Below are 20,411 nucleotides of genomic sequence, written 5' to 3' on the forward strand. Positions count from 1 at the left end.
CACCTCAACAAAACACCTCAAAATGTTCCCCTTCGCCGGCCTGGGCTTTCTGGAAAGTCCCCGTTAGAGGCGCTGGGACCTCACATGCCAAATTAGTCTCCCATGGCCGTGACTCTCACCGCACTTAGCGGCACCACTGTTTTTTTTCTGAAAGAAAATCATTGGATGAAAGTGAAAAACGCTTTAATTTGCTAAAACGATATATATTTTTTGTTTCTTTTTCAACTTAAAATCTTCACGTGACTTTCTTCATTTCGATTTGAGAACCCCTAAAATACAGTACATTGCTTTAGCGAATGAAAGCTTTTTTACTAAGTTGATCCAATGACTCCAATCGAAGGATTTTGTTTTTCAGTGCATGAGCAGTGACTAAATCACCCATAAAGCAAATATTAAGGTTTTTCTCAACAAGTTCCTCTTTGCCCGTAGTACTCAAAGCACAAAAAATGTGTTTTGGCATGTCAGAGCTAAATAAATAATATGAATAATCAGCCAGCGAGACAGCCTGGCTATGACAAATGCTGACAAAAGGCAGAAAACCGGAGCGATAAGATCTAATAAGACCTTTCCATCCGAGGGGGAATAAAACTTCAAGATCAAGAAAACAAAGGGATGGAGTTTGTCTGCTAAATTTCGAAAACTGAATTATATGTCACTTTTGTTTTAGCGCAACTTACACATGTGCAATGTGGAGTTATGATAATTATTATAATAATAGATGGATAGATGTTTTAAAATGTTTATACGACACAAAAATAGGGAAGCATCTCACAAAATCATCCCTTGAACTTGAACTCGAACTTGAACTCGGACAAACGTCCCCTTTGTTCGCGTAAGACCGGACGTAGTATGTCCTCTTTCATTATGGTGCGCGTGTCAAAATGTGGACGGAAACCAAAATCTTTTTTTTTTTTCAAAAAAATGTACCCGTTTGTACCCGACCTCATTATCTAATTTTCAGACTTTCAGCGACATTAATGGCGACTTTCTCCTTCTCCAACTTCCTCCCATCCTCCCCTCATTCCCATTGCCGGCATGAATCCGAATCCGGGGGGGGGGGGGGCGGAGGGGACTCAAAGGAGCCCGTGCTGGAAAGTACAGAAGGAAAAGTGTCGCAAAATGCGGTGATTCGTCGGTCCTACTCTGCTCTTACTCCCCCCCGAAACTCCCATAGTGTCAACCTAACCGACGCTGCACATCCCGGAAACAGCTTCATATACAGGATGTGTCAAAATAACACTCTGCAGGAACTCCGCCCTCGCCATGGCTCCAGGAAAGTTCTATTGGTTGAGGCCCTGAGTCAAAAGGATACGGAGTAAAGTCCCGTTTCCATTTTTTTTTGGGGGGGGGGGGGGGGGGGGGGGGGACCATCAGACTGTGTTGTATTTCTGGAGCGCAGCCAATGGATCATATTGTAGCATCGTGGGTTTTGCACTTGTTTCAAAGAGAACATCATATTAGACGTGGCGGCATGGGTCAAAATCGCTTAGCTGAACCGTATTACCGAATTGTTTGTTTTTTGGTTTTTTTTTCAACGTTTGTTTAACATCGCGCAAGATGAAAAAAGCTGTCGAGGTTTTTTAAGCCTTGTCGACGAACCACGGCCAGGCGTCAGCGTATTATTAATAATAATTAGAATGATAATAAGAGTGATAATAATATTTTGCGTTATTAACAATTCTGCATCAACGCAATAATCAGACAGGTCAATGGGAGAAGAGAGAACGCCACGGAGTGAGGAGGAGGGAAAGCGAAGGCGCTGGGTAACGAGTGTGTTGGAGTTCTGTCTTCCTGAGCTGTGTGCTGGGGGGCGGCGTAGGAGCCCGACCGACTTCTACGCCCGACACAAAGGAGCGGCGCGGGGAGAAAAAGCGAAGGGGCCAAGAACAAACGCGGCGGGGCGCGAAAAAAAGAAAAAGAAAAAAAAAAAAAAGTGTTTCGTGTGTTCTTTCCTTGAGTCAGAATAAAGCTCTTTTTTTTTTTTTTTTTGAAGCCACAGGGTTCTTTGTTAAACTTCCTTATTCTGTTCCGAGCGTGGAATGCGTGTTTCTACTGGAGCTCTGTGTTTGTGTGTGTGTATGTGTTTGCACTTTGTATTAAGACCGTTTTTTTTTCCTTTTCTTCTTTTTTTAATTGTTTGTCCGTTCCAAATCCTTCGGGGCGGCGGCGCCGCGCAGGGGGGGGGTGGGTCGGTTGGGGTGTGGTGGTGGGGGGGGGGGGCACAGCTTGTTCCCAGGCTTTCATGCCATTGTCTTTAAGGGGCTTATTGAAAAGCCAGGTCCAGCCGGGTGACTCCACAGTGTGTGTGTTCGTGTGGTGAGAGAGCGACAGGTAGGCGGGCGACTCCACAGTGTGTGTGTGTGTGTGTGTGTGCGTGTGAACGTGCGTGTGTGTGTGTGTGTGTCTTCGTGTTGGTGAGAGAGCGACAAGTAGGCGGGTGCAGAGCAGAGTGGGTCCGCGGCGAAGTGATGGCCACAGGACCCGTGACGACGCCGGACGCACCGGTCGACGCTCCTTCTTTGCCCGTCGTCCTCGCTCCCGCTCCCTTCAACCCTGTTTGCCTCTCGTCTCAATCTGGGCGCGCTTCCCTGTAAATTCAACCCTGTTTTTAAGTTAGGCACATGTTACCCAAAAAACATTATTCTACAGTGTTGTGTCGAGGTGATGTGCTGGCTACCGTATCAAGAGATTGACTTTTCAAATAAACAGACAAAGAAAAAAAAACCAAAACAAAACAAAACAAAAAAAAACAAAACATTTTTTTTTTCTTCAGACATTATTCTCTGTTATCGGGAGGAGAAGGAGAACAACGTTTTGGAAAGTGTCCGCCTGGCTTCAGTTCTCCGCTCCCTCCCTTAACTTTGTGATTGTGGGAACGTCTCCTCCTCCATGACGGGCGGCAGCTCCTGCGTCTTGTCCAGGCCGTTCACCGGCTCCTCCTCCTCCTCCTCCTCCTCCTCCTCCTCCTCGTGAATGGCCGCAATGGGGTCGCCCGCTCCGCCCAGGGCGACGGGCTCCTCCCTCTGGTCCTGCTCCTGGCCCTCCTGGGCAATGACCCGTTTCCACATCTCATGGTTCTCCAGGAGGTGCTGCGTGATCTGGCAGAACACTTTCCGTCTGCTCTTCTTCACCGTTTCTCGCAGCTCTGTCGAAGCAACAAAAAAACAACCAAAAAAAAAAACGCCGGGACAAGTTAGAGCGCCGGGTCGAAACCCATGCTCCCTCCCCCAGGTGCTCGGACGCACGGTACGAGGTTTTTTTTGCTTTTCTTTTTTTTTTTACATAGAATAAACAAAGCTCCTGTGCTCCCTACACCGGCGTTTTATTCGGCACCAGAGCTCGTACAGAATAGTGTTTTGTAGAACGACGGTGGAACCTTCGGGACTTGACATCTCGAAAAAGGGGAAAAATTAGCAGGAGCCTGAAGCTCTGCACAGCGCAGAGCAGGTTATCTGGCTATGGGCGGCTTTAAGTAAAACAACCTTAATGAGTGTGACAATGAATAAGTTGCAGGTGTATGAATAAATTGTAGGTCATGAATAAGCCCCATGTTGCCTGCATGGCCACCAAATCGTCAGTACAGTTGTTGAGGCAGGTGTCCGCTGGCGGTGTGTCACCTGAAGTGCGGTTGTGCTATCACGCGTCACGTGGCTGGTATTTGCTTAAATACGTTTTCCTGCCGACCTTGACAAATTAAATTACTTTCAAATTACTGACATGGCTATGACAAAAAGTTGATTGCACGGTCCCCATTCGCCCACTTCTTTTGAATACAGTCAGACAGCAGCTCTGTGTTGGGAAACGGTTGGAAAACAGATCTAGAACAGTCTATGAATTTCAGACAACCTTTAATCAAAATCCCAGACATCTCATATAATATAACGAGATCTCATTATTCGATTATGAGAGATTTTGCCGATTCTTATACTAAAAGCAATATAACATTGATATATGGCCCAGCCCTGGCTATAGGCGTTTCTAGGGTCACATCTAAAAAAAAAGAGTCATTTCTTATTGAGAGGCCAAAGCCATCTTCATTTCACAAACCAAGCTACAGACTCGTAGATGGGAAATGCCACTGTGCTACGAGCCATTAACACAGGTCAATTTAAGATCCCTGTTTAAGAGGCCTTCTGGAACGGAATGACTGTGTGCGGCGTACGTACGGGAGGCCTCGGAGCTTGTCGACGAGTCCTCCTCGGCGGTGTCGTCCCCCTCGTCCTCCTGCGCGTCCTGCCCCGGGGAGCCGTCGCCTCCGCCGCCGTCCCGCGCGTCCGTCCCGGAGGGGTCCACCCAGCAGCCGGGCATCAGCGCGGCGGAGTCGTAGGACGAGCAGAGCGGCCCGACGATGTGGGTGATGAAGGACTCCTGCAACTTGGCCAGCTGCGGCGCCGAGCGGTCCATGAAGGGGCTGACGGGGAGGCCCAGGCTGGCCTCTTCGTCGCCCTGCAGTGGTGCGTCGGCGGTGGGACAAACGAGGCCAAAATGTCACAGGCGTGGAAAAAAAAAAAAAAGAACAAATATCGCGACACGAGCTTACATTAAGAGATGCCACCGATCTGTGGCACCAATGGCCATAATGGCACCAATCCTATCCAATATCGGCATCGGGGGCCGATACGGACGTCATTCACTCGTCGGATTTCGGACTGATGTCGCCGATCCGAATTCCATGGTCTGCCTCCTCGAGAATTCAACTCGGTAAATTATTAACCTGTAAAGCGTAATTGAAAGCCTGTGCGAATAGGAACTGGCGGTTGGAGTTCGGCAAAACGTCACCGATTGAAGCAGCCATTCAGCTGCGTTGCTCCTCAAAATAACACGTCATGATTCCGCATATAGAATATGCGCCGCCATAGAGCCACTGGGGGTTGTAGTTCTATTCCTGCAGTGCCGATGAGGAACTACACGGATACGTCCTTCGGCTTGCAGGTTGCCACCGGTTTAAAACCAAAATAATCCCATACAGGGGATTTTGTATTCTATTTCACAACGAGCTCTTCCATAATTGAATTCTGCTGAAAATCCTTGGGTCACCCGAGCTGCCCCGCCCCCGGAGCTCCAGTATCATAATCGGCAAATGTATCGGGATCGGAAACAGAAAAAAAGTCTGTTGTGCATCTCTAATTACATTGTTCTTCAATTTATATAGAACTGTATATCATAAAGCTCAGGAACAGAAAAAAAAAATCATCATATGCAGCAAATAAAACATCATAATATCTAATTATAATCATTGCCCAATTGGAGACAAATAGCGGACGTGTTCGTCCATGCTTGTGCAAACTGAAATGAAACCATTTCGGGGATATAAGTGTCGTAGTTCATGGGATGTGGATTGAGCAGATGTTGACAGGTCTGGAAGCGAGGGGCATTTCCTCCTAAAGTGAACCGGAAGACCGGACCCCCTGTTTTGAGACCGTAAAATCTCAGCATCCATCGAGGTAACTGTGAACTGACTGGCATCAAGGCCATATATATATATATATATATATATATATATATATATATATATATATATACTGTATATATGGCATTGTACCAGTCAGTTGCTGTGATGATCTGCTTTGATTTGGCAGGATTCAGACCAATGAAGGTGAAGGGATGGGTCTTATCTGGATATTTGACCTACCTATAAGTGAGCGAGTGAATATTATGTCAACATTACGATAATTATTAACATTCACATTCACACTTTCTTGTGCTGAGTGCATTGGTTGGGAGACCAACCAATGATAGGTTTTAAATGGTTGAATCGATATATTTAGGCGTACGTATATAAATATAGATGAAGTTGGAATTTGATGGACGTGGGTTGGATTTCGCCTCCCAATCAGTGGAAGTGCAGGCTGCATAGCTGCGAAGCTCGAACGCCGCCTCTGGGAAAAGTCCCTTAAAAGTGGGTCAAGAGGACTACAAACAGAATAACATCCTCTTCAACCGCCGCTAGTTTGACTCTCCGATCAAAAAGAACAAACACGCAAGAAGAGTGATTTCTCTCAGCGATGCAGTGTTTGGGGTCTTTTTTTTTTTTTTTTTTTCAAGGGCCTGGGGATCTTTTGGGACATGGTATCCGTTTAATGGTTTAATCACATCCCAGCGATGGTAAAGTCAAAATTTATTTCCAACGGGTGGGAGAGCTTCACGTAAAGCGAGCTCGGATAAACTGCTTCCTAATTTGAAGATTGGATCTGATTGGCGTATGAGCGCATCTAATGACATCACGAGTGAAAAAGTCCAATTGGGAGAAGATGAACCAGAGGGAGCTCTTTAAAAAAAAAAAAAAAGTTAAAAGAAATCCCGCCTTTTATATTTTTCGGTTCCCGTCTGACTTTCAAAAAACCAGACGCTTTCTGAGTGAAGGAGCCGAAATACAACATCATCACCCAAATCATGCATATTCCCACACAGGACCAGCGAGATAAACACTGACATCTGCACCTGTTGCTGTTATCAGCGACCATCAACAGACAGCGCCGACCGCGCCGGCCCGCTCGCTGCGTTTCAATCCTTTCTGGAAACCAATTTACTTCCCACCCACGTTGGAAAGCGCTGTGTACCAAGCTCTGCACGAAGTCCATTTCCGCACAGATCCACATCACAGGACGGATGTCACAGTTACTTGACCGACAAGACGCCTTCCTGGCCTTGAACGAAAGCCGCCCGCTAACTCGATAACCGGCGTCGGGGTATCGCTCGGTGTCGAGCGTCGCTCCTGGTGTAAAGCGCTACTGTACGGCGCTTTACACCAGATGCAACACTGCCGTTTACACTGCGGTTTTCTTTTTTGTTTGTTTTTTCTGAGCTCAAGGATATAATTAGCTATACAATTCAACGATAAGAGGGCTTGTGTTGCTATAGAAACCCAAAACCTAGATGGCGTCAGTGGCCTCCACCTGTGTGCGTGTGTGCGTGTGTGCGTGTGTGCGTGCGTGCGTGTGTGTGTTTGTGTGTTCGTGTGTGTGTGTGCTGTCTGTTTCTTTAACTGGATTGGACAGGAGTGGACTGTGAGCAACGGTGGGTTGATAAATCTTTAACTCTACATTTCTGATACTGTAGAGCTGAAAATTTCAAAAAGTAAATGTGTACGTGCCTACATGTGTGTGTTTCTTGTGTGTGTGTGTGTGTGTGTGTGTGTGTGTGTGCTGATCGGGTGCCTCCCCTCCACCTCGTCGCTTTGAAGCTGTGAATGAGAGCTGAAGGGGGTGACACATTTAGGTCAGTTGTGTTCCTTCTGAAGAGGAAAGTGTGCTTCTCTCTCTCCTCCATCTCCCGACTCCAACACTCTCCCCCTCTCCCCCTCTCCCCCTCTCCCCCTCTCCCCCTCTCCCCCTCTCCCTCTCTCTCTCTCTCTCTCTCTCTCTCTCTCTCTCTCTCTCTCTCTCTCTCTCTCTCTCTCTCTCTCTCTCTCTCTCTCTCTCTCGCATTTCATTTCAATTCAAAGGGGCTTTAGTGGCATGGGGAACAGCTGTTTACACTGCCAAAGCGTGAGAAGTGTGAAATAAAACAACAAACAGAAAAATATAAATAAATGTACATACATGAAATAACTGTGATTTGGCAGTTAGAAATATATATATATATATATATATATATATATATATCCAGATGAGTACAAAAATAACTTAAAATATGATAGAAAAATGTAGACCTGCAGTTAAAAGATATAAATACAAATGAGCGAGAATTATGTAAACGCTGCACAAAAATAAATGTATTTAAAGATATTCGCTGTCTGTACGCACGGTAAGTATGTGTCTGTACAGGGATCAGCACGGTGCAAATGGTCAGTGCAGGAACAACCAGGTGATGGACAGTCTTCATGGAGCTTGTATGCCATTGGACACGCCCTGTTCCGGTCACAACAGCCCACAAATGCTGCTGCTGTGTTTGCACATTGCTGTGTTTCGCCCAGCAGATATGGAAGTTTTTTGTTATCTCGCTCTCTCTGTCCCTCTGTCTCGCTCTCTCTCCCCCTTTCTCTCTCTGTCTCTCTCTCTCGCTCTCTGTCTCTCTCTCTTTTACGACCTGGCTCCCACTCAAAAGGACATGCATAACTGCCAAAGCAATAATGACATTTAAACAGAGGGTTTGAGAGAAAATTGCAGGGTATGAAGTATAAGAAAAATGGTGGGGGGCTCTCTCTCGCTCTCTCTCTCTCTCTCTCTCTCTCTCTACATTCGTTACCTTTGTTGCAGTGAGTGCCAAACACGCCAAGTATACACATAAAAATACCACATGTGTTGTTTGTTGAGTAAGCGGCGGGCCGGGGTCCCTCCTGAGGACTCTCCTTATTGAAACCATGTTGCCTGGGATGCCGTCATGCCTCCCTGGCTAATCATGTTTCTTCTTGTTGAGTCACTCGGCACCCTATTAACCCGGCCAATCAGAGGCCCCGTAACTTAAAGGGCACAATTTGTTGCCAGGCATCTGTTTAACTCTTGTTAAACTCGTGAAGGATGGACTGCTCTGTTTATGTGCGAAGAAAAGTGTAATTATTCACATATAAGTGCAATGGAGGGAATGTTATTTTGAGATTTCAATCGATGTATGGCTTGATATTTGCGTTTGATTCCAGTAAGTGTATCGAAGGATTTCTGCCTTTTGTTGCTAGGAAACACACAAGGACGGCAAAAACAAAAGGGTGAAATAGCTGTAATGGGAGAAACGTTGAATGAATGTGCTATTGTGGTATTATTGTGTGTTAGAGTTTAAATGTCAACACCTAATCGATCCTTCAGAAACAGCTTATGGCGCAAAGCTGCTGCACTGACAAGCAGCTGAAAGCTGTGAGCTGTCAGTGAGAATCACTACTAACTGGTACAGGAAAACAGGCTTTTTGTTGGAATAAATACACTATCTCTTCTTCTTCTTCTTCTTCTTCTTCTTCTTCTTCTTCTTCTTCTTCTTCTTCTTCTTCTTCTTCTTAATAATAATAATAATAATAATAATGCATCATATTATGAATATAACTATCATTATCGTCATTATTATTATTATTATTATTATTATTATTATTATTATTATTTGGGGTCCAGCCCGCAGGTTGACGTCTCATTTGAACTTGTTAGGTGTAACAAACATCTCGTGGTTCAACTTTCATTCAAATCGATCCACATACGGAGCAGAAATGAGTGAAAAGGCAACCAAATTTGATCAGAAAGTGTTAATATTGACAAATTCTTCCATAATAATTCTAATGCCAAATTAAAAGTTACGTTTTTAAAAAAGGGAAATATTCTTTATCAGGATATAGGTAGAATAAATGATAATGGAACAGGAAGAGATTATATTACAATAACAGAATTGCCAACAAGACAAATGTGTAATACGTGTAATATAACATTCCAAATAACATATGCAGAGCTGTTGACTGGCTGCATTGCTGTCGATCACTATGACTGCGTTATAATAAAGCTATGCCAATTGATGGAGCAATTGAGATATCACAGTTAAATAATAATGATACATGTTTATTTACTATTTCGGGTAATACATGTGCAATTATCAAGCAGGGATCGTGGTATGCAATTGTTGATTTACACGCAAGGAACCAAATCGGTCTGCATGAGTATGACTCACTGAGCAGTTCTGTAGCTGGCTACAACAACATTGAATCTGTCTGATCGTCGTTTCGGTAATAGCAATAATCTATTTTGCCAAAGTCAACCGATATTTGAAATCACTGGACTACGGATGTTATTGACACACACTGTAAACTTGAACTTATGCTGCGTTTTACCAAAACCCCGGAAACTATAATCATTCAAAGAAGACGTTTTCGCGACGTGGGAAGTTGTAAGAACCATTGGAGGAACCAACTTTTTATTTTGTGTCCGCACTGCGTCGTCCAGGGAAGATCATAATTCCTAAAATAGCGTTCTTCAGGGATATTTTAACTCATGCCAGAAGAGCAACATGCAGACATTAGTGCACGTTGATTGGTAGCTTGTGCTGCATTTCACAAAACCCGGAAAACTGTAATACATACCTAAAATGACTGAACTGGAGCCTGTGTATTGCTGCCTGCAGCTACTATTATTATTATTATTATTATTATTATTGTTATTATTATTATTATTATATGTAATTTGATTTGATAGTGCCTCATTAATGGGTAAGAAGATTATTTCAGTTCCACCATTGCAAAAGTAAAAAAAAATTTTTTTAATTATTTTTTTATTTAGCTCAAATGTAGAAAAAGACAAGAGGAATGTCCTTAATAAAGGCAGGTGGAATAAATGCTTAGTACTCAGCAAACAGCTACTGTACATGTACTTGAGAACAGCTGAGCATATTTAGTGGATCCAATTCCCCGCTAGTGGACACTGACATTTTGTTCTAGTCCATTTCAATCATATTTCAGGTACTTTTGGATGTCCAGATTGAAAAAGGTTCATAATATGAGGTTGCAGTTTGATTTAGTTGTAATTAGAAAACCCTGATGGGTGAGGTTACTATCGACTTGAAGGCTTTAACAAGACAACCAAAGATCACTATCTAAACCGGGGAAAACTCCGGTGGATGGAGGATGTAGGTTTTTGTGACAAACCTTAAGCTTAAGCCGTTTTTTTTTCGAAAATAACATCTACTAAATTACATTTGGGTTTATCGGGAAAACTTTTAAAAACCTACTTGTTCGTAGAACTCGTTGACGATGCCCTCGGTCCACTGCAGGTGCAGCTCCTTGCACTTTAGCGGGCCGTTGATGTCTGCCAGCTTGATGCACATCTGGCACACCAAGAGACGGTCGTTCTCATTGGTCCAATCGATACAGGACATGCCCTCATCCCCCACCTGGAAAGGTAGAGGGAACATCTGGATCAACATCTGTCCATAAAAGTGAAAAAAAAAAATAATAATAGCGAATAATAATGAATAGCCTGCACACGATTACCTTTGCATTAAACTCTGCCAAGAAGTCAAAGTGTTTCTTGAGGTCGGTGGCCAGGATGGCTTCGATCACCAGGAAGCGGAAGCGTTTGAACTCCACGTGCTCCAGGTTTGCCAGGAAGTTGTACTCGGGTCGGGACATGAAGAGGTTCCAGGCAGACGCTGCGTGGTGGTTCTCCAGGACAGAGCGGTCGTTATATAGAACGGCCTGTAGGGGGGAACGTAACCCAACTGAATCTGCGTGTGTTTTCCGCTTCTTCCTGACTGATGTCAGGGTTGGATGTCTAACACCGAACGCAATCGGTTAGTTAGTTTGGTTTGGGAATAATCTACCTTCTAAGAGTAAAAATTAACTAATCCTGAAGAGTCAAAAATGATCAGTTCCCTAATAGTCAAATGATCTGATCCCTAAAGGTCAAAAGGATCTGATTACTAAGAGGGAAAATGATCTGACCCCTAAGAGTCAAAATTATCTTTGAGTCAAAATGATCAGATCCCTAAGAGTCAAAATTATCTGACTCCTAACAGTCAAAATGATCTGATCCCTAAGGGTCAAAAGGATCGGATCCCTAAGAGTCAAAATGATCTTTGAGTCAAAATGATCTTTGAGTCAAAATGATCAGATCCCTAAGAATCAAAATTATCTGACTCCCAACAGTCAAAATGATCTGATCCCTAAGAGTCAAAATGATCTGATTCTTAAGAGTCAAAATTATCTGACCCTAAGAGTCAAAATGATTCGATCCCTAAGAGTCAAAATTATCTGAGAGTCAAAATGATCACATCCCTAAGAGTCTAAATGATCGGATCCCTAAGAGTCAGAGTGATCTGATCCCCAAGAGTCAAATGATTAGACACCTAAGAGTCAAAATTATCTTAGAGTCAAAATGATCAGATCCCTAAGAGTCAAAATGATCGGATCCTTAAGAGTCAAAGCGGGTCTGACCCAGTGATCTACTGTGACCCCAGAATTCCCGGCTTCCCCTCTATGTTTGAAAAATTTGATATTGGAGCATATAATTTAAGACAGACTACATCATGTGAATATAATCAAATTACCCTTTTACTACCCTGCTAATTGGGTTTATTATGTTGGCGCCTACTATAAGACTGATTTAATTAGGACATCTATACCTGAATCCCCTACTGGGGCAGTAGTGGAAGAAGTACTCAGACCTTTTACTCAAGTAAAGGTAAAAATACCCTGACACAAAAAGTACTCCAGTAAAAGTGAAAGTGTCACGTTGACAATCATTCTTAAGTAAAATTAAAAACTGTTCTTGCTTTTAAATGTACCTAAAGTATTGCAAGTAAAGGCACTTAACAGAACAGAGCCTATAATACTTCACACGGTGCTACCGTACCGTGTTTTCTTAAAATTACAATTGACCAAACATCAGTATCTGTGATGTCATTTACAAGGATATACAAATGTAAATATAAATCCTGCCCTATGTTGCCTGGTTAGCATTGCAGTGAGTTAAGCAGGGCCACACCTTCACACGCTGCTTCAACAGAGTTCTTAGCCATAACACAAGGGACGTATTTCAGTAATTTCAACAATCCAAAATAATAATTAAATTTCAACTAGTCTCTCTCTTTTTTTTTTTTTTTTTTACTGTACCCTGTCATTGATGTGCGACATAAACCCTGAATGTGAACCTCATCGGTAAGACGGCAGTGAAAGTCTTTTATTCAAAGCTTAATCTTAATCTCCACCTATTCTATGGTGAAAGGATTAAACAGGTGGCCCAGTGGGGGGCCCGCGGAGAAAAGCAGGAGCCGTGTTCCTATAGGGGGCAACGTCTCCCTCTGTCTGCGGACTCCAATTTCCACATTTGGAGGTTGTCCACCCCCTAAATGGACTGCAATTTATACAGCGCTTTTCAAATCCTGCGACCACTCAGAGCGCTTTACAATACGTGACACACAACACACACACACACACACACACACGCACACACACACACACGCACACACACGCTCATCGAGAGCAGTCAGGGGTTCAGCGTCCTGCTCAAGGACACTTGGACGTGCTGCCGGGGATCGAACCATGAACCCTCTGATTACTGTACGACCTGCCTCTACCTCCTGCGCCGCCGCCGTCGTCCCTAGAGAACAATAACTGCCCTGCGATATACCTGTATGTAATAATCATTATGATCCTCATTTGACCTATTTACCGGGGGGGGAGAAGCGGTTGCCCATGGCAACAGTCATTATTAGCAGATCAGTGGCCGCTATTCAGAAATGACGGACTGCTGATTGCTGCCATTGACCAACTTGTCGTTTTATAACAAATGCTATAAAATAAGTTTGAACAACTTGACTTCGGTTTAAAATTGCACAAAAACACAAACAGAAACACAACCAACCACACACACACACACACACACACACACACACACACACACACACACACACACACACACACACACACACACACACACACACACACACACACACACACACACAAATACAAATACACACACACGACCAATCACACGGTCATGAATGTTGATCAATCTGTGTACAACCTCTCTCCAGCGTGAACTCGGACCCATCCACTCCTCTGACGTACCTGTGGAGCGCTGGTGGCCACCAAAAAGGCGTTGGTTCTCCCCGGGTGGTCGTAGTCGTGCATGGCGGCGGCGACGTAGAGCGCCATGAGCTCCAGCGCCGGGATGAGGCCGGCCAGGCAGCCGTAGCTTTCCTCCAGCGCCGGGCTCATCTTGGACATCAGGAAGCCGATGGCACGGGGACTGATGCCATTCCCAGGGTCTATGGGCCAAGAGAAGAGAGAACCGTGCCGGTTATTGTTCTATTATTATTATTATTATTATTATTAGTAGTATTATTATCAGATGTTGCTGCTTTTTCCTGAGTGGAATTGCAAAATATTCTTTGAATCCCACTAAACGAAACGGTAGCCAGGCTGATTGACGCTCACATTTAGATATGTATTTCAATTAGCATATGTATTCAAGCCCCACCAATTATAGATACGAAAGACTCACTATATTCAATAAAGAGAAACAATTTAATGCGTGGCAAATAGGTGAAGCACGTCACTTTACACTTACATTGCATTTACATTTATTCATTTACCAGATGCTTTTATCCAAAGCGACTTACATTCGGCGAGAAACAATCAGCATAAATTGACCATTGGAGCGACCTCACATTGAAGTGCCTGAGAACCTGTTTCTAAATTCAACCACATGCTAAGTGCAAGATAGATGTAAGGAATGAAAATCTTTAAAGGACTAAAATGACATTGTCGTACGGCAGCTATTTCGCCATACATCTGTCGACGGAGCAACCAGCCGGGCTGTGCTGCGGTGGGTTCAGGTGCTGCCTTTCAGTGCCGCCGTCACAGCTCCAAGTCACGTCCGTTGTCGTAAATCAGACAACGGTAGGCGAGGCGGACAGGAGGTGTCTTTCCAGAAGCAGAACCATTTTGGTGGTGTCCGAATTCCCCCGACCCTCGACAACCCGTACATACGAGTTTATCGGGGCCTTGGAAGGAGATCCCTGTGGTGGAAACAGGTTTCCTACCGGGCGGGCAGTGGGATACATGACCCATGGCCAATAAATATTACCTACAAGACCTGATCATGTCATCACTACGTCATTAAAATAAGATTTGGTTGTGTGGAGACATTTTATGTGATGGTGGTTTTGCTGTAGCAATATTATAATATATATAAATATAATAAATGAATGTAATATAACATACAGGCCGATGCTATTCCTGTTACAGTAACCGTACATTTTTCATACCTTCATTTCAGGAGATATCCGCAGACATGCTCTGGGTCTGCAATTGCAACACCATCACACCACCTTCACGCTCCACACCGGTCTCCGGGCGCTCTTTAAACCGCGCCCCCCGGGGTGCCGCCTTTCAAAAAAGGCTCGCCCGGCGTCCAAACCTCAAGCCCTGCAAGGGCGGCTTATCTCTTTGAGCCACTGAGCCCTAAGAAGCTCGGTCGCCTCCTCCTCATCATTTGATTAAAGGAACGGGCGCGGATCGGGAGACCCAGGACTTGAACCTGCAAACGGCAGGGCCCGGAAGGCGGCGTGTGAAGCATCGCGCCACACCCGGCCGACTTCACGCATCAACATAAAAAAAGGACCAGTGAGTCGCCGGCCCCGCGGCCCGGGAGAATCCAATTCGCATGAAGAGCCGAATCTCGAAGAAGAACTGAACTTCCCGTCACAAGTCCCCGACACTACAAGGGCGTGTCTCCTCTCCTCCACCCGCCATCCGTGTCCACTCTGTACCGTGGCCATTTTTGCTAATTCCGATGAGTAGGACACTTATGGGATGTGAGTGATGCACAGACCCAGTTGCTAAAAGTTTTTATGAAAAAAACAAGAGCCACACAAATTCCCCCTCGCGCCCAACTATGCCGTTTGGAAAGACGGCCTGTGCGTTCGTGTCACAGACGTGCACCGTGCCGTTGATCTCCGCCTCCGCCCACACTTTCAAAATGACATCTCCACTCTGCCCGCCTCATGTTGACAAACAGGAAAGGCTGAGATGGTGTATGTGATGTGATCGCACTCGCAATGGAGTGGTCACATCTCACTGCATTAGAATTCCCGAAGGGGAAGGCCCTCAGCCCGCTTTGCACCCCGTCCGTAGTCGTTTGCGTCAGTCGGAGCCTCTCCCCCGGTGGCCGTCGGGTGAACTGCGTTGGGCGAGCTTGTTTTTTTTTTTTTTCCCCCCAGAACGACAGCAGCAGTTTGCTCGGCTGGACATTTACCGTGTTCCATGAATGAGGGTTAAAAACTCCCTTTACTCTATACAGTGTTTGCAAAGTGCAAAATAATGACAAAAATAATACACACAATTCATTTCCTGATTTGTTTATAGTGTATATGGTGACATCCAACGTTAATAACGTCATTATACTGAAATACACAACTTATTTACCTTTGAGCCCAGTTCCAATAAAAAATCTAATATGATCAAATATTGGATGTAATGTGCAGCCAGCCAGTCATGATCGCAAAACAACCCCAACAGGCGGACAGACGGGGTTATTTTACGAGTTAAAATAATAAATTGACATGGAATATTGATTTGAAATGATTTCATGACTAGAATGCCTAGTTTATGAGCGTCTGCTCAGAAAAATAGTCCATAACTACAGAACAACGTCGCGGAATATTCGCCTTTACAAATAAAAAGTTGCCCTACATATGACTTACCTATTTACCGTTATTAATATCGAATTGGACATCAACAGTAATTGTGAAATGAGACACGCTGAATGGGACGTTGATATGGACGTTTGAATTCCCCTCTTCAAGTCTTCCGTTCTTTCTTCAAACCCAGGTTCTGTGCTGCACTGTGCGCACATGGCCGGTGCCCTGCGGACACGTTCCTCATCAATACCTATATCTTGCCCGGACAATCCGCTTCCTCCATGCCCATTCACGCTTAAAGACAAACAAGGCGGCTGATAAAACAAAGGGCACCAGGGGGCAAAGGGGGCAGGTGCTCGGGCAGCCTCCGCCCCCCTGCCCTGCTCGCGCCTGATGGTGGTGGCCCTAATACAGGTAAGCACAGCCGACCGGAGCAGGGGAAATCTTTCTTATTTGTCTCGCTGTCCTCCTGGTGTTTCTTTAGGAGCCTGTCGCTCTCGTCGCAGGCTAAAGGGGGCATTGGTACGTGTCCTCACCTGAGCGGCTGGTGAGCTCGTTCAACAGCGTGGGCAGGCCGGGCACCGGCTGCGTGGTGAGGTACCACACGGCGTGCAGCACGTCGGTGGCATGGATGCGGTTGTGGTCTGGAAAAGGAGCGAGAGTGAGGCAGGGTGCGGTGCCAGTTACAACCACCGGAGGGCGGTGGGACGTCACAAAGTGGGGGACGTGTAAAATAATTGTATTGGCTCGGAAACACAGAGGGAGATGCATCGTGAATGCTTTATGTTTTTATCTTTACTATGTCTTGTTTTGCTGTATATAGGATTATATAAATAGATCCAAATATATTATCCGGGGTTATGTGTATATGTCTAAATTTGTCTAAATGTCTATATGATTTAGTGTTAGGGCTTGTGAGGAGCTGGTACTCACATGGTATGTCCCTGTATCCATTCTCCAAGGCGTGGAAGTAGTTCATGAACTCCTGAACAGGAATCTTGAAGGTCTCAAAGAGACCCGTGTCCTCGAATAGCCTGTAGGAAATCTTGCGAACCAGAATAGAAAGGAAAAAAAAAAGTTCAAATGTTAAACTTCAGTGCTGTATCCTAAATATCAGGGATGTTCACAAAAATATCTGAGGGTCACTCAGTGACGGGATATTTATTTAACCCGTATTGGTAAAATTGGTGATCGGCTCCTCTGTTCCAAACCTTAGCTCTCCATGTTAAAACGGTATGACCAGATTACCGTTTTATTTCTAATCTTTATTTTTAGCTCATCACAATCTATTTGTTCAGTTTAGTTGAATCGAAAATGAGAGAGAACATCCTCGACCGCATTTCGATTGTACCATTGTAAACTGAGATTTGACTCTTTTTTTATAAACTTTATTAATTTCATATCGTTGCCTTTTCCGGCCATTTTGATTTTGGTACGGGTGCTTTGTCACTGGTATTTTCACTTCGGAATACTCCAGACAAAACAAATGTTTCAAGGTCGACAGCGTCTCCGTGGCAACCGTTTGTTTACCTGGCTGAGGATGCAGCCAGTCTTGCCGTGAGTCTTCTCCACCAGGCTGAAGATGGGGAAGTTCCAGCTGGGGAGCTGACTCATCAGGGGGTCCAGCTCGGGCAGTACCAGAGGCTCCGGGGCCAGGAAGGACTTGTCCTGGGTGGAGGGATGGGGGGGTCAAAGGTCAAGGTAGAGAAATGGTATCGTTGACCCAGGGCATCGCTTACTGTCCACGCGTTTATTTTCGCTTCGGTCTTCCCACCTCGGGGGACGGCAGCAGAGGGTGGAGCACGACGCCCTCGGCCTGGTACTGCCTGCACTCCTCCCTCGCCTCCGGCGGCTTCTTCCCTCCGTCGCCCTCCTCCTCGTTCTGTGCAAAGTCGCTGCTGTCGCTGTGGTTGGTCTCGTACGTGCTGTCGTACGTGCTGTCGTAGTCCGACGACGCCACCGCCCGCTCGTCTTGGGGACAACAACAGCAATTACAACGGAGAAACGAGGGAGGTTTTCGTCCTGGAGATGGCGCCGTCGCCCCCCCCCCCCCCCCCGGACGAGTCAGAATCAGCCGCAGCTCAGTTTTAGTTACGGTTCAAATACGGATATTGTTTCTCGATGTTGATTCCTATGTTAATTATTTTAATGTCCCGCCCATCGCCGATCCCCAGGGTCGGTGTGGCACAGCTTTAGAGGGAAGCCCAACAAGAACCTGACACGCTTCTTAGCAGCGCATCCCATCCATTTCATGAATCCCTCCATCTTGGACGTTCTCACCTGTGTGGGGGATTCTGTCCTCTTTGTCCGTGGTTTCTGCGCCGTTGTTCAGCCGAGTGTTGAACGGTCTGCCGCAGCTAGCCGCCAAAAAAAAAAAAAAAAAAAAGGAAAGGGCATCTCGTGAATTTTGACATTTGAGAGAAGATGGGAGGGCGGGAGAGAGGAGGAGAGGAAGAGGAGGACCTTTCCGTACCCCACCCTCACGCAGCCTCCCCAGGTCTTTAAAGGACGGGTCCGTCTATTCTTCAAGCCGCAGGGAGTGTACGGTGACGTTGCATATTATTTAAAGCCACTTATTGGAGCCGTCGCGGTACACATCCAGGGTGCAGCTCCAGCCGGAAGAATGTGGAAGAGTCAATAAAACCCAGGAAAAACCTTTCTGAAAATATCGTCGGCTTTTTGTTTCTGAAAAACTGTTTTTTTTAAAGTCTTAAACAGTTGCCCCATTGGACTGCAGCAGAGCGTGAAGTGTGCAATGAGGTTATGCTATAAATAGTTATAAATGATGGGAACTGACATTTTTAATCAGGCCTGGGTTGGAAAAATAGCGAACATGTCCTTTAAGTTAAGACTAATCACTTGAGGTGACATGTTTCCCTTACTTTGAATTAATCACAAACAAACAAAAACATGGATTGATCCCTGATATAATATGTGTACAGTACCTGCTTGTGTGTCCCTGTACACTATGTGTGTTTGACTGTGTGAGTTTGCATCCTCTACCTGCTGCAGAGCGGTGGAGGCCTCCAATGCGGGGTGGTGGAGCTTGGGGCGCTCTGACTGTGGATTAAGGCTCTGTGGTGGCTCCTGGGGGCCACGGGGCCCGGGGCTCGCACCGCCAGGGGCCGGGCCGGCTCCGGCAGCTCCATCAAACAGGTCTTGATGGTGGGGCTGGAAACCGGGGTGCCTTGGGTGGGCGGGGACGGGCACGGGGAGCCCAGAGGTGATATATTGGACGGGGGGAAACCTGAGATACAGGGAGACGCTGTTGCTGGTATGACTGCGTAGAATGAGATTTCTTTTTTTTTTTAATTTAACCTTGAAAAACCTTTTTTATCTAAGGTCACTAATAATACATAATTTTTTTCCATTTTTTTTTTCCATGATTACACCAGGTTGCAACCATACTGTATGCACACACACACACACACACACACACCTGTTCTTCCCAGTGGTTTGCTGTAGAAGTGGTTGGACACAACGGAGGCAGCAGCGTATGACGCAGACATGGAGCGGCTTTTCGAGATGGTCAGCATCATCGAGCTGTTCCACGACTCACTGGTTTAAAACGAAATACACAAACATTTAAATAAAATCGAAAACTCCACGAGTCCTTTTAATTGTTTGTTGTAAATAGTTTCACTTTTATTCCATGTTCCAGTACTCTGGAGGTACTATAGTGTTGATGAGGAGAACCCAATAACGGAGTGAGTGTGTGAGTGTGTGTGTGTGTGTCTCTGTGTGTGTGTGTGCATATGTGCACACGTGCAAATAACCTGTCGGTGGTGTGTTTGATGCTGGCTGAACGGTCCCGGCGCACCGGCCCGGCTTCGATGGCGGGCAGACCCGTGGCCGAAGTGGTGGTGGTCCATGTGGACGAGATCCTCCTGAGCAAGCCTGGGGGAAGGCTACGCCTGAGACGCTGCGCCACACACGCACGCACGCACACACGCATGGACGCACGCACGCACGCACGCACGCACGCACGCACGCACGCACGCACGCACAAACACACACACCATACACAAACTCAGTAAAAGCTGTAAAAGCTACAATTTCAGTTAATTATATATATATATACAGTGGGGCAAAAAAGTATTTAGTCAGCCACCAATTGTGCAAGTTCTCCCACTTAAAAAGATGAGAGAGGCCTGTTATTTTCATCATAGGTACACCTCAACTATGAGAGACAAAATGAGAAAAAAAAAATCCAGAAAATCACATTGTCTGATTTTTAAAGAATTTATTTGCAAATTATGGTGGAAAATAAGTATTTGGTCAATAACAAAAGTTCATCTCAATACTTTGTTATATAGCCTTTGTTTGCAATGACAGAGGTCAAACGTTTTCTGTAAGTCTTC

At 45.4% G+C, this 20,411-nt stretch overlaps 1 protein-coding gene across 1 annotated transcript in view; it reads right to left on the reverse strand.

Moving 5' to 3' along the window:
- Nucleotides 1-2,855: 2,855 nt before the first annotated feature.
- Nucleotides 2,856-20,411, reverse strand: part of LOC307234755 (cGMP-inhibited 3',5'-cyclic phosphodiesterase 3A-like) — a gene marked incomplete at both ends in the record, with an annotated part of 61,147 nt that continues 43,591 nt past the window's right edge. The window contains 13 exons of the mRNA XM_080006619.1: nucleotides 2,856-3,145; nucleotides 4,167-4,446; nucleotides 10,636-10,797; nucleotides 10,898-11,101; nucleotides 13,475-13,674; nucleotides 16,587-16,694; nucleotides 16,984-17,095; nucleotides 17,581-17,718; nucleotides 17,825-18,021; nucleotides 18,331-18,407; nucleotides 19,054-19,297; nucleotides 19,490-19,608; nucleotides 19,827-19,972. Coding sequence (XP_079862745.1) covers nucleotides 2,856-3,145; nucleotides 4,167-4,446; nucleotides 10,636-10,797; nucleotides 10,898-11,101; nucleotides 13,475-13,674; nucleotides 16,587-16,694; nucleotides 16,984-17,095; nucleotides 17,581-17,718; nucleotides 17,825-18,021; nucleotides 18,331-18,407; nucleotides 19,054-19,297; nucleotides 19,490-19,608; nucleotides 19,827-19,972 — 2,277 coding nt within the window. The remainder of the gene's footprint in view (nucleotides 3,146-4,166; nucleotides 4,447-10,635; nucleotides 10,798-10,897; nucleotides 11,102-13,474; nucleotides 13,675-16,586; nucleotides 16,695-16,983; nucleotides 17,096-17,580; nucleotides 17,719-17,824; nucleotides 18,022-18,330; nucleotides 18,408-19,053; nucleotides 19,298-19,489; nucleotides 19,609-19,826; nucleotides 19,973-20,411) is intronic.

The sequence above is a fragment of the Zeus faber genome, assembly GCF_960531495.2.
Source record: "Zeus faber genome assembly, chromosome: 9".
Taxonomy (NCBI): Eukaryota; Metazoa; Chordata; class Actinopteri; order Zeiformes; family Zeidae; genus Zeus; species Zeus faber.